Consider the following 14887-nt stretch of genomic DNA (forward strand, 5'->3'; position numbering starts at 1 on the left):
CTATCAAATCACATATTGTAGGACTGAAATCCTAGATTCGGGTCATGTATACAATTACAGATGCAGATACTCTTCTACTGGACCTAGCCCTTTAGTTGTTCTGGATATGTGAAGAAGCAAAACTCTAGTGTTTAGAGAACTTCCAGGAAGCTTCCTCCAAGAATACCTTGTGGTTTGTGGGTTTGTTTTCCCTAAGTCATAATTTTGAATTGCATCTGATTTCTTCCCAAGAGCTTTATTGAGTTTAGTCTATCACCAGTTGATCAATCAATTTGAAATTAGTTCCTGTCCTCAAAGAATATTTAAATATATACTTCCATATACTTCAGTTTTCTAAGATGGTGATAACTGTGTAATTATATAGTAAATAAGTTTAACAGAAAACAAAACCTAGAATGAGTAAAAATTAATATAAAAAGAAGAAAGGAAAAAATGGAAAAGGTGGAGAAATTAACTATACACAAAATATGAAAATGATAGTCTAATAAGACTATTTCCATTACAGAATGGAAACAGCGGAACCTGAGAAAAAATAGGTATAATAGAAAGAGTAAGTGAAACAATTTTGAAAACGAGGCAACAGTGGGAATCTGAACAATGCAAGATGTAGAAATTCCTATACTTAGCTCTAACAACTGTGCATTTATCAGCATTTGCAGGACCAACTTAGTCTAGCCTGATAAAGTTTCAAATTTCTTTGGGTCTTTGCAGGATTTGTCTCCTGGAAAAAAAATATAGAGAACATTTTAAGTGTTTCAACCCTACAGAGAATACAGTGTGCTCCTTTAAGTACATAATATATTTTCTGATATTTGGCATATTCCAAGAAGAACCTACTCAAATCAGCGTCTCCTTTTTGATATCTGTGCTGTATATTTGTAAAATTGCAGTGCGCTGTAAAAGTTTTGTGGGCTGACTGTAAACATATTGTATTGTACAGTGTTATTCCAAAATCCTTTTCCTAGTTGGTAGCCACAAGCCTTTATAAACCATATGTTACACTCATTTTATCAGTTATTTGAGCATTAAAACTTCCATTCAGGAACAGTTTCTGACATATTGTGTTTTGTTATATCTTGTGTATACCTCAGTTTTAGATAATATTAAAACATTGGTAAGTTTTCTCTGTAAAAAGGTTACGATGACACAAATAGCAGCGAACACATTTAAAGAAACAGGGACACATTTACTGCATATATAAAGACAAAGATATAATTTATGTTGTGGTCAGCAGTGTTAACTTTGAGATAGTTGTCTCATGAGGGACACACACCAACAATCAGTCAGTTTTTAAATGTCAGCTAACACTTTTAATTAAGTTCAGAGGTTTTCTACTAGTCTTCACACTTCTGATTTTTTTTCTAGTAATTTTGTTGGCCGAGTGTGCTCATGACAGATATTCTTCTCACTTTTGAGAAAAAAAGAAAAAGAAAGGAATGTTCATGTATTCATAAGTCTCAAGACAAGTTCACTTAGTTATATTATTGCCTTAACCACACTGCAAACATCTGGTCACTCTGATTTATATAAGTAGTTTCTGAAGAAATGCGTGTTAAACATGTTTAGAAAGACGACAAAAATGCCAATAAATTATAAAAACATAATTTAGAGAAAAAATTAATTTCTAGGTATAAATAGCTGTAGATCAACAAATTACAGTATTTAAGTACGTCATTAGTTTAGATTTTGTGATTGAAAGATTTTTACATGTGTAAAATATAATCCTTCCAAATGTCTTCTTTTCTGCCACTAGAGGGTACTCCAAGAACTTACAGTATATTTATAGCAGGGATTTATTTGGGGGTTTTTGGTCTGTGAATGACCACGTACTGTTGCCATACTAAACCTTAGGACCCCCCAAAATCTTGATATTAAACAACAACTTTCAAAACCAATCTAATACACCTTTTCAGCAAAATAGTGCAGCATATCCGAATTACAAGGAACATTGACTGACATGTAGTTTAGATTTAGTTAAACTTATCCTACTTTTAAATTATCTAAATTATTATCTTTTCTTTATTTCAGACACAATTCTCTGGTTCACATGATGTTTCTTCATCCAGATTTGGACAAGGCATTCCATTATTGGCAGGCTGAAGAAGTACAAAACGAGTTCTGATCTTGGTTCCTGTTTTTCTGCAAAGACCTTTACAGAGACCCCAGGAAGACCATTGTGAAACCTCACAGTCCAGTGGTGTTTCTGCAATACACACCAAAAAGAAGGTAACTTTACAAAAATTTGTACTTAAGGCAAATACATAGTTGGCAAAGCATTAAGGAATGATGATCAAATAGTGTCCTTTCTTATACAAAAATACATGTGATATTAATAAAATCCATATGTTGTCTCATAAATAAAAACGTCTGTTTTCAGCTCCTAAGCTCATCGACACTGGTATTATTATTATTATTGTTGCAGTCTAGAGACTGTCTGAGGTGCTGTATCAGTAGTGCAGCATATTATTTATTGAATTGAAAAGATAGAATTCCTGTCAAAGAACACTATGCTTAAAATAATCACATTCAAAAGATTGCATTAAAAAACATTTACTGTCAATTTTATAACTCATTTGCCTTTGCATGGGCTAAGGATTAGGATTAAAGCTTTTCTCTGGTTTATTTAGGTACACCTATATTTATTTGCAGATAGATATTGTTCCTATAGTTGTTCTTATCAAATTCCATTTAACTTTTGTTCCAATTTGCTTCAAAAATAAAGAAAAGTCCCATTTTTTTAATCATTAAATCATTTTGCTATTGTTTGGTATGTACACTACAGTTCCCTTTGCCAATAAAGATATTCTGTCACTAGAAGCTTTTTAATACTAAAAGGGTTTTCAATATAGTTTTAATTTACTGCAAGAAAAGATGTCAGAAACTCTAAAGTACTTTTCATAATGTATACTTCCATTGAAAATATCTCTCATAAAAATAAGTGATTATTCCTCAGCAGGTTAAATAAAAATATTGCTTGTCACAGGAAATCGCATCAAAACTGTGTATTTGCATTTGTGGGTAAAAAAGATGTGCACAAAACCAGCTTTAAATGCTGTACTAAACCTGTGGCCTCTGGTATAAATTTCTGGTATTACAGTGGAACTCTGTTGTGATCATTTATTCCCCTGTTTCTAGTGGGAATGAGGGTCACAGTTTGGTAATTAAATCTGTCCTTTTGATTCTGGAATACGTTTTGAACAGGCTGATTTACTGGTTAATACACAATAAAGTGGGGATATATGATTAAAAATTATTTTTTAAATACCATCCTTTAAATGCATTGTTTTGAACTTATATCCTGAAGAGGGCCAAATCTTCCTTTCAAATGTTGTGAGAAAGCTATATGACTGAAAATGAGATATGTAGCACTCACTTTGCATATGTCTTGTTTACTAATAGAAATACATTAAAACACTATAAATTGATAGAGAAATGCATTTATGAAAGTATAAATCATGCATTATTAGCTGTGTAGGGAATGAGCTTTATTTTAGTGACTGTGAGGTGACTTTAGCACAGAGCTGGAGGCATACAATCCTCAGACTTATTCTGGAGAAGGTGTCCTTGGAACATGGCAGCTGTTCTAGAAATACATTGGGGATTTAGCCTACTGCTGTCTCTGAAATAGTATTTAGGATGTCAGTCTTCTTATTCTTAACCCTTCCTCTTATACTTTGTAAAAATCCACTGGAAAAGTATAAAGAGAAAATCTCGGTGGACACTGTCCAGCTGCTATCTGTCCCTTAGAGCAAATATAGTATTCGTTAATTTGGAGATTTGACAATTACCCTTAAGACTGACTTGACTCAGTAGTTTGTATGTCTTCCTACCTAAACAAGGTTATTAGCTAATATTTTTAAGAAAAGAAAAATGAGAGATAACATTATTTTTTTGTCAGGATGTATGTTTCTATCACAAATATGTCCAAATCAATTGAATTATATAAATTCTTATTGCACATAACTATCAAGCTCTCTGGCCCAGAAAGAGACAACAATAATAGTTCTTTTGCTCCATTGTCATGTAAAAACTTAAGGATGAGTGTTTACTTCAAAGCTGCAAAGAATTTGGGAACTCTGATTCTGGTCAAATGTTTATTTCTCATAAAATTCAGTGATCTATACTGATGCTAAGGCTTGAGTAACCCTCACTGTGTATATAACCCAAACCTTTGAACCATAGCTCAAATATGAAATCTCTTCCTTATTCTTTCAGGGATTCTCTTTTATGTCAACTGCCTTGTTTTATTTCCTATGTGTGAGTCTGAAAAGTATTCTTATGCAGATAGGAGAATATTCTGCCTAATCACCTATTTCATTGACATCACCTGCCAGATTACCACATATTTTCTGAATGAATGGAAATAACAGAATTGAGCCTATCAAGGTACTAATCACTTACCTGAGACAGAGTCTATTATTTCATTGCTTTTAGCTGGAAGATTAAGATAAGGTAGAGGAAGACCCAGATGGTTTTTCTTTAATTTCACCATTGTTACTTGAGCGATAGGTGGCAAAATTTTCAGTTTGGGATAATAAAATGAGTTTGCTGGGTGACTTGGAGAGGAACAAGTGATCTGTGAAATGAAAAGGGGAACCTTAAAGAAACTATATCGTATTAGTAAGAAGATAGCTGTAAAATCATGTTTACACATCATGCTAATACTTTTTGGCAAGTAAAATGCATATAACAAGTTTCTATGAACCTCAATTCACACAACTACTTGCGGGTAATCCCAGAATTTTTATGCATAATGCTTTGAGACTGAGCACAATGAATTGTGCAAACCTTTGGATAGAGGACTGCGGTGGGAGGTGCTGAAAACAGAGTAATGTATGGAATGGTTTGATGGGAAGAAGTGGATGTTACTAGAAGGGAGAATACAAGAGTATTAAATAATAATATTAGGTATGCTGTAGCAGCTGTCATACAGATACAGGAGGCCAAATGTGTTGTTTTCCACTGTTTCTTTTCTCATTACTCATTAGCACAGCATTTGGCCCTAGAAAAACTGACCTTAAAGAAAGGACTGACTGAATGCTTATAGTATTCAAAACATTTGAATCAAAATGCTCTGTTCCCCAGCACCCTTAAATGACAAAAGCAAAGTATGAGGCATATAGAGTATCGAGTGAGCAAAAGAGATTGAAAGTGGGGTCCGCACAGTAGCAAAGGAGTTCTCTGCTTTCCCTTAGCTCCTTTCCCTCAAATGTAACAGTTTCAGGTTTCAGCAGTGCTTTTAACTGAAAACTCCTCCCCATTTCAGTATTCACTACTAAAAATTTTCCTGTTTAGATACATATTTAGTAATGCCAGGACTTTTTTGAATGTTTTTATTTTCCTGGTGTTTTAAGAATTGTTAAAAATAATCTAAAAATAGTCATCTTTTACAGAAAATTCTTTAAATGTAGAGCCAAATTTTCATGAACCATCTGCATTTACCTAATAAACTTGAAAGATACAGAAAATAAACAAAAGCAGTAGGGTTATCGGCTATGTCATAAATCCATATATAGAGAGCATCAGCAGTCTCAAATACTGAAATCAGTTTCACAAGAGTCTATCGTGTAGTCATAGGATAGTTATCTTTTAAAGGGAGGACTCAAAATATATAGGTATGAAGTGCTAAACTACGTATTTACACCTACCTCTGTAACTGTGTCCTGTGGAATAGTGGCAAAGTTTGGGGAGGAGAATGTGAAACCACTATCAGTTCCAGCATCATACGGAAATAGATCTACTGATACTTCTTCCATCCAGTGGTCTCCTTCACAGAGATTTAGGCTGTCAATACCCACAAACCAGTCGGGGCTTGGAACAATTCGTACAACAAATGAAACCTAATGAAACAAAATGATCCATCAGGATTGCATCAATTATTTTGAAATGCTCCAGTCCTGCTTATAGTAATTTTAACTTAAAATTTTTAAAAGAAATGTCATTAAGCTCTTCTACTTTATATAACCTGTACAATGCTCCCTGCAGTGTGACATGCTTTTTAGTAATGATTTGCATTATGTTGTTCTTACAAGTGAGAACTCAAATATTTAATTTTGTATGCTAGTGACATACAATAAACTTTTAAAATCAATATGTTCATTTACTTACTAAGGGATGTCTTGAATGCACTTCTAATTCCGTGGAGGTTTGTCCTATACCACTGGAAATGGCAGGAGCAGAGAAGATTCCATGTACACTCTGAATTTTCTCTCCAGCTTCTTCTATTTCTTTCATTAATACCCATGCTTCACCCTTTTCAGCAAAATCACGTACACCATTGCTGGCATATTCATTTTTTTTCCACATGCTGTAGTCAGAACTATGAGTAACACCTATTTGAGTGAATACATGGCATGACTTAAAAGTCTGGTTTAGATTGTCCCTATTTCTTCAATTTCTCTGTTTTATTTCTGAGGTTAAAAAAATTGTGCATAAAAATGAGTGAACACTAAAACATTTGGCTTATCACTGTTTATTTCAGCTGCAGCCAATGAAAACAGAAGTCAATTGAAAACAGTTGTAGATTTTTGAAAGCATTGTGGATACTTCAATTTCTGCATTTCATTCTTAATAACTTTGGCTATTTTTTTCCTTTTTCATTAATTATCTTAAAATTGACTACTAAGAAGAAAAAAGATCACAGCGGTCAAGAGATTTATCTGTTCTTAAAACTGCACATACTTCACTTACCTAGCATTGATGACCACTGTGCTGGGGGCCTGTAAAGTGGATATTGCTTAGGGAAAGCTGTCTGACTCCATTTCCCTGTGAAGATTATGGTGTACTTAGCAAGTTCCTCTGCTGTGCAAATAGAATCATCACCCACAGGCAAGCTGCTGGCATAACCTAGTATAGTTACAAGTAATGTCCAGATAACTTTACAGGAGCAGTAGGCAAACATCAGGTTTTCCATTCCCTTCCACACAAAAAGAAAAAAATATGTTAGCCATATTAGTCACTCTAAACTCAAAATTGAATAACAGTTACCTAATAAAATGTAATGTACCATAAGTTATAATGAAAAAGAAAACATATATCTGAAACACTAAAAATTGTTATGCTTCTAAAAACATTATTATAATGCTTTCAGATTTGATATTTCCATGCTATATACTACAAATCTGTAACTCTACCTGGGACAAGTGTTTCTAATGAAAATAAAAATATCTTAACCTTGTCCATAGTACTACCTCTGAGAAAAATCTGTTTCTGATTTTCTTTTGAAATCTTATTAGAGTCACATCTTGAATTAATTAGAGTAGCAACTGTTTCTGTGGAAAACATTAGTGGTATATTTATTCTTCTAAAGATTAAATTGCAGGTTACTTTGCCAAAAGAAATGATTTATTTTAAATTTGTGTTCTACAAAGGCTTTTTTATGGCATAACATTTAAAGTCAAATAAATGTCATATTTATATAAATTACTTTGCTGACATAACTTGTGCATTAAAAAATACATTGTAATTGCTACAGATTGTTTAAGCTACACAGTTGTTAAAAAAAAATATTTTTAAAAAGTTGCTGTCATAGGTTGTGAAAATTTTGTTTTTAAATTAATATGGTAATTGCATCAGACTGTTGAACTCCAGCAATTGTTTAAAATAACAGCCTTAAAAACTTATTTTTAAATGATTTTGTCCTTTGAGAAAACTATACAAATACAACTAAAATGCTAATGATATATTAATTTGTAAAAAGAGCTGTGAATACTCACTAAATATTTCCTCTGGAGCACTGGTAGGGGGAGAGCACCTGCTTTTGCTGGCAGCTGAGTTGGTCTGCAAGAGAAGACAGTAGGAGTCTTGCTATTTATGCCTGAAGAGGGTCCCTTTGGTCCAACAATTATTGTAATCTTTAGACTTTCCAGGTTTGCAAAAAGCATGCCATCTTCTTGTTTGCAATCTTTTTGGATGGACTATCAGAGGTTTCCTGTCTGTCAACTGATTCAGTTTCCTATCAGAAGACTGTGATGCCGAATAGACGAAATGCTTTAAAAAAATACCTTGGATTCTTCGTAACAGTTCTAGTTTTCTGGTGCCTTTACAGTTCTCTGCTCTTATTAATGCCTCCAAGCTATACAAATGAACTGAGTCCAACGCTGAAATAGTTCTAGTGAATACACTTTAAATGAGAAGCATGTTTTCTTGTGAGTTTTATTGTCTGACAGATGCTTCTTCCAAACATTTACAGAGAGCTTGCTCACTCTCACACACCATATGTATGTGTTCAAATAAAAGGGGTGAGGCAGCTAAAAAAGTCAAGAGGAAAAAAAAGTTACATTTCATAATTGCACATACTCACCCAGACTGTGTCTCCTGCAAATATGAATTAATTTAAAGTAGTACAGTGTATATTTTTGTGTTCTACAGTACCGTATGCTGGATGATGAAAGGGCTCTGTAACATTGTGGTTTCTTTGGAAAGAGTGGTTTTGGGAAGCTCTGAGATTTTTCTTAGCTGTCTTCAGAGTAAAAATCCCAAATAAAAATCTTATTATTACAGTTAAATCATACATCCTCTGTAGCACAGTACATATATTTACATCAGTAAAATTATTTAAATTGTCTATGAAAAATTATGCATAATACAGTGACCCAATTAAGAAATAATGTTTAATATTTATTTTCCCCACCACCTTTCATATAAGGGAAAACAAGGGCTTTATGCCATGCCTATAAGGTTAACAAAGGCTGATCAGCAAAGGAAATTAAGTTCAAAAGTTTACAGTGAACCATGAAGCAAGTCTTTCTTAGAGTCTTCTTTTGAAATTGTGAGGAATGTCACTTAAGTACTTCCACAGATCTCTAATATGATGGTACCGCATATGGAAAAAAAAACCCAGTTATTTTTCAGATGAAACTCCCAGGCCATCATAGGTATATAGCTTAAGTGACACGCCATTGTCTGCCAGGAGAGGGTTACCAAACAACCAGTTTGAGCTTTGTGGAAACTTATCCTTCCCTTCTGCCCCCCACCCCATAGTAAATCAACAAGAAAAGCCAAGAGATGAATAAACTGGGATGTCTGAATGGAATTTCCATTGATTATTCCCCTGGCAAAATGGAATAAATTGCAAGTTTCAACATAGATGGATTCAGCACCCATAACCACAATTCCTCTATATCTGGATAGATTATGGGAATTCTAAAGCAGGTTAAGCCATCTAGACATGGACATGCCCTTTACTTCCGAGGCCCCTTCCTCCATCCTGTGTTAATGCAATGTTTTCTGTGATTTATTTATGTTCCAGGAGCCAGACTCCGCTAAGAAAAAGAGCAAAGAGGCTTCATGGATACTTTTATACCAGTTCTTTGAGTGATTGTTGAAAGATGATATTTGAATTACATCCAGCTCACTCCCTCCTATGCACAGAATTCCAGATCCACAGGTTCCTTAGAGAGTTGAGTCTACTTACATCAGAAGTGGGTGATCTTTCCAGCCCATGCAGCCCTCTAGAAGAACTATACAAAAGTCCCACAAGTTTTAAAGTATATTGCTCAGAGCACTGTTAAAATTACTTAAGGCTTACTTATTTATTACTAAGTAGCTTTAAACTTCAGTCGGTTTTGTTGTTTATCGTCACAATTACTGAACCAGCTAACTTCACATGTTGAAACATACTGTGACACTTCCAGGACAACACTGAAAATGAGAACAAAGCAATTAGCTCTGGATCCAGCACAGAATTATTTAATATATCAGACTAGCCTTTTCCTCTCGAAGAAAAATTACTGCCAAAAGGCACATCCCCAGACTAGATCATTCTGGTTGCATGACTACATGTTATGAATGTGTCCAGGAACAGGACAATACATGCAGGCTGCATAATTTGGCACAGCTATCATAAGAAAAACTTACTAAATTATAAAAGAAACTGAATCGTTGGAAGTCATTAACTTGGGAAGTCATTTGAGGTTTCTAAGTACAGAGTAGACAAACAAATACCAAAACTCGCAGAAGTTATAGTTGATTCTCCCTTGGAATAATAGGAGTGCGTGATACTTTGTACTGAGCATCCAAGAGGCTTTCCAGTTCTACAATTCTGTGTAATCAGTTTATGCTTCTTCTAGAGCTCCATTACTGCAATTTCTTGAGGTTATCATACTCTTCATCAGATATGCAGTTAATGGAATACACCTGTGTTTAGATCTTTTACTTTCGTACCTTACCAGTGTGGGAATGAGAGACTTTGAAGCATTTTAGTTTGAAAAAACAAAGAGGGATTCTTTCCTCAAAGGCTGCAGATACGTACAGGAAAACTGGATTATAGTCCTTATTCTTGTTCTCTGATCCTTGTCCAGAATGGAGGTTTTCTTCCTTATGATTCCTACACAGGACCTTTTCCTGTTTACAACGAGGGCTCTACCAGTACAGATTTCTCAGGAAGGATTGAAATCTTCAGGACCTACAGCCTCATTCTTATCTTTGTTGGATTCATAATTAAATTGTTAGCAAAATACAGCGACTGTAAATTTTATTTAATTATCTTATCTCCTCTCCCCGCCTCCCCACCCCCATGGCTGAAGAAGGGGGAAAACAGACAAAAATGTACCTACCAATGTTGTCAGAAAATACTAACTTGAGGACGTCCAGCCTTATTTATTCAAATAGAAACTGTGCTAAGCATAATCAGTCTCTGACATTGTGAAGGATATCAAAACACCAAATTTAGTATCTCATAGATGGGAAGAAAAAAAAAAACACAGAAAGAAAAACAGATTTCCACTCAATGGATTACTTTCATGGCCGGGAAGCCACAGTTGCCAAATTTCTGTGGGCCAGCAGTTGGAGAAAAAAATTGCTGTGGGATCAGAACCTATGCTTGCATTCCTTCTTCAGTTTGTATGTCCCATTAGAAAGCAGCTGGAAACTTATGGAAGACTGGAAAAAAATTCTTCCATTTAGAAACCATTTTACCATTTATATAAAATTGGACTTTTTTCTTTCTCTTTTACAACAAAATAGCTTTTGTTTTTCAAGTTTGTGTCTCTTCAGGTACACCTATTTTCTATCCATATGCATACGTCTATAAACCCCTAATGCTTGAGGCAGTAGGCATACAAAGCTTTTTTTACTTAAGCATCAGTGCCAAACTGTGCCTTGTGTTTAATTTTACTTGCAGAAGTGTGCAACTTCTGCTGTTTCATGTCAATGAGACAACAGTCTTACAGTTCCTGCAGGCTTTACCAAGATTCACAGGATGAAAGCTGAAAAGTTTAAAACAAAAATGGTGTCCAGATATTTTTGGGTTTTAAATAACAGTCATAACTGTCTAAAATATTCTGCATTTTTGCTAACCAAAAATAATTAATAAAACAAAAAAAGAAGGAAAAAAGTCCTACTTAAAAGTATAGCAATACAGTCAATATCATGTTGATTCTTGAATCATTTACATCATATGAAAACAGTTACATGAACATGTTTAGGCTATCACACAGGAATACAGCACATTAAAAGAGTGTAAATTCCATTTTCATTAGTCAGAGAATAATTTAGCCCTTTCTCTGGTAAACAACAAGATTGGCATGATTAGTTATGACCTTTCTATTAAACTGTAAGATTAAGAGAAAGGAGATTTAACTAAAACGATTGATTTGAAGTTAGTTTGCCCACCTTTATTCAAAACAGAAACTCCAGAAATTTTGTATCTATATTCCCGAACTATTACCACACATCAAAATTTTACTAAAACGATTTCCATTTTGCTGGTAGGGAGTATATATGCAACTTTGATATTCACAGGCTGTTTAATATGCTTATGACTAGCTAGTATCTCTTTGTCTACCAAGAAAAACATAACATTCTCTTACTTAAGAAGGATTATACACCCATACTTTCTCTCCTGTAGTTACCATGGATACACATACGATTATGGACACTCAGCAATGCCAAAAGGTTTACATTCAGTCAAAACCCTCTGAGCTCTAAGTTGTAAAATCTCAGTAGCAGAGTGGCAAGCAGCAGAATATTTTATCATGGAGAAACTGAGGTGTTGGTTTGGAAGCTTTTATAAAATAAAGCATTTACATAGGAGAATAAAGCATTCCCAGTATTGGATGGTACAACAGTAGTGAAGGTAGCTTTAATCTCTATTTATCTTTTGGGATAAAAATTTAGTTTGCAGATTAAGGTACCTAAAATGAGTCTATATATATGAACTAGATATGTAAACTGCCACTATATATATAATAGAGGTCTAGTCATTATAGTTGATAGACTCTAGAGAACTGCTCAGCTCACCCTTTAATCCATACGTATATTTGACCAAATGAATAACTGAGGAGTAGCTCTCTGTTCTCCACTAACTATATTGATAAGCTCTCCATTGACCAGACACCTAGCTCTCATGTAAGCACCTACACATAAGTAACTGATTCAGGCATCTCTATCTTTTGCTGAATCTGAAGCCAAGTGGACTTCATTAGAGGTTCCCACTGATGACTATAATCAAGGTTCAACCTGGTAGTAGGGAATTGCAAATTCACTCTGTATTTTGAGTTTAGAAATTCCTTTGTAAGGGTCTTGGGTTTGGGGTTGGCGGGGGGGCGGGGGGGGGGGGCATGATTTATTGTTGGGTTTTTTATTTTAATTCAAGGCTCACTGAGAATTCAAGCCAAGATAAGGAAAAGGATAAGGAAAAATCCCAGTTTTATTGACCACAATGACACTGATTAGCAACAAAAAGCTCTTCTGTCACGTTCTGTATTCTTCTGCCATCTGTATTTAAGTCACTTCTAGTACTGAAAAACCTAATACGTAGGCCAGCACTAGATAATCAAATCAAGGTCCTCTATGACAGTGACCAGAGACTATGCTTCTCTTTGGGCTGCTTCCCCTGCCCACAGCTTAGGTTCACCCAAACTGTGCAACAATAGCAACTATATCATCTTTTCTGTTTTCCAAAAGAATTTGCAAGAAGATCCTAGAATCCCGCCCTTTGCATCCCAGCTTCTTATTTTCATCTCCTTTACACCAGTAAAAGGTGGCTATGCAGTGAGACAAACTGAAGAACTGACCTAATTAATAGCGAATCTTTCTAAGTTAGCTTTCAGTCAAATTAGTTCCTTCATTTGACTAACTTTGACACAAGAAACACACCAAAACAAGCAGCTCCCAACAGAGCAGAGGATGGGAACACCCATGTCAATGGCAATATGGGGTTCAATTTACATGAAAGTGGCAGCATAACCATAGATTACACATAGGTTAGTGAGACTAGGGATTGTATCTGTCAGTGCACCCATTGCTTGGGAGTTCTTTGGCTATTCCAGTTTGCTGAGCTCTCTAGTACCTAAGGTGTTTGACTTTTCTACATAGCCACCTTCACTAGCACTTTTGGTTTCCTAATCTATCATTTATCATATTAACACAGAAACTGTCTTCCACTCTATGAGCATCCTTCAGAAATCCACTACTGTTAGTAAGGTCAAAGCCATTTTCTCCTGTTCCACCACAGTCCTTCAGGCATAATATGCACAGCTGGTTGTTCTTGGCTCTCACAGGTGCTCAGCAGTTGGAACATCCCAATGACCTAACCATCCAGGTTATCTATCCAATTCATCTGTAGCAGAAACCATGAAATCTTGTAATATCCTTTATGAGTAAAGAAGAATTATTTTGGCAACAAGGAACTCAACTGGAAACAAAGCATTTAAATCCTCTCCACCAACTCAGCAGCTAAATCACAAATCAGGGGCCTCCTTCCCATACTATGGCTAATGCTTATGATAAGTATGAAGCAGACTCACAAGGCCTATGCACTCAGGCAGCTCCTTTATCCTGGACTTCAGTCATTCAGACCACTGCATACCTGCAACAGCCAGCTGTTACTGCCACTGCCTCTTTTTATTTCCAAAGGGTCTTGCGATAGGATGTTGGAACAGGAATTCATGCTATCTTTCTATGCACCAAAACCCCACAGAGCTGAGGAAAAAACCTAGCTTCTTTGACCTGTTCATCAGTCTTATGTTCTGAGCTGTGGGATGAGGGTCAGCTTTCAGAGCACTCTGCTTATCTGTGGAGTGCCTGCACCAGCAGTATTAGCTCACTGTATAGCATGCATGACTTAGCAGAACTCTGAAACAAGCTGAATATTTAGAAGATGCTGAAGGCAAATCTTGCAGACCCAAGTTGGTCACTTGCAGGAATCCCTGCTTTTAAATTTACTTCTGATATTTGCAGGAAAACCTCTAACTGAAACAAAAATTGCTCTGAAGAGAATCTAACGTGTATTGTACTACAGCTTCATTACAGTACAAGACAGGATATTTTTGTGGCATTGTGCACATACACAATGTAAGAAAAAAGTGTTTTAATTACCATATTACTTCCTTCCATCATTCTTTAGTAGGATTGAGTATACAGCCTGTGTAGAAATTCCTATGGTCATTCCAATATGGTAGTTTTCAAGTTTACTGTACTTGTTTAACATACCAGTTTTAGTTTTTTGTTCCACTGTTTCCAATGTGAAGAGATTTGGGGGTTTTTTTGTTGGACTTCACTCTTCTCACATCCTTTTGTTGCTAATGGAATTGTCTTTATTTCTAACCCTCACTTGTTAATAAATTCAATAGTTTTCTATTACATCATAGAGAATATTTAAGATAGCTGTCTATACAAAGGTTGAGGAAGAAGAGAACTGAAAACTGCCTAAGGTAGATGCCTTTGTCCCCTAAGGGGACAAAACTACAGCAGGATAATTAAAAGAAAAAAAATTAATTCTCATTTTGTGGCAAACATGGATTGCATCTTCCAACAAATCCAATCTTCCTATTATATCTTTCACTTCTTTTGTAAAGTGAAATGAACCTGTACCATTAACATTTGTACTTCTTGTTTGCCATTGAATTTCCACTGGAGAAAGATTTAAACACTAAATAATTCTACT

The 14887-nt window shown here is 35.2% G+C and overlaps 1 protein-coding gene across 1 annotated transcript; it reads right to left on the reverse strand.

The window, feature by feature from the left end:
* Positions 1 to 1283: 1283 nt before the first annotated feature.
* SPON2 (spondin 2) lies at positions 1284 to 8238 on the reverse strand. The gene is made up of 6 exons (XM_072861637.1): positions 7716 to 8238; positions 6691 to 6916; positions 6109 to 6332; positions 5649 to 5840; positions 4402 to 4576; positions 1284 to 2203 (listed from the first exon to the last, which is right to left on the reverse strand). Exons 1-6 carry the CDS (start codon positions 7881 to 7883, stop codon positions 2025 to 2027), a joined length of 1164 nt encoding a protein of 387 aa, XP_072717738.1. The 5' UTR covers positions 7884 to 8238; the 3' UTR covers positions 1284 to 2024.
* Between the last annotated feature and the right edge of the window lie 6649 nt (positions 8239 to 14887).

This window comes from Ciconia boyciana, chromosome 5 (assembly GCF_034638445.1).
Source record: "Ciconia boyciana chromosome 5, ASM3463844v1, whole genome shotgun sequence".
NCBI classification, from domain to species: domain Eukaryota; kingdom Metazoa; phylum Chordata; class Aves; order Ciconiiformes; family Ciconiidae; genus Ciconia; species Ciconia boyciana.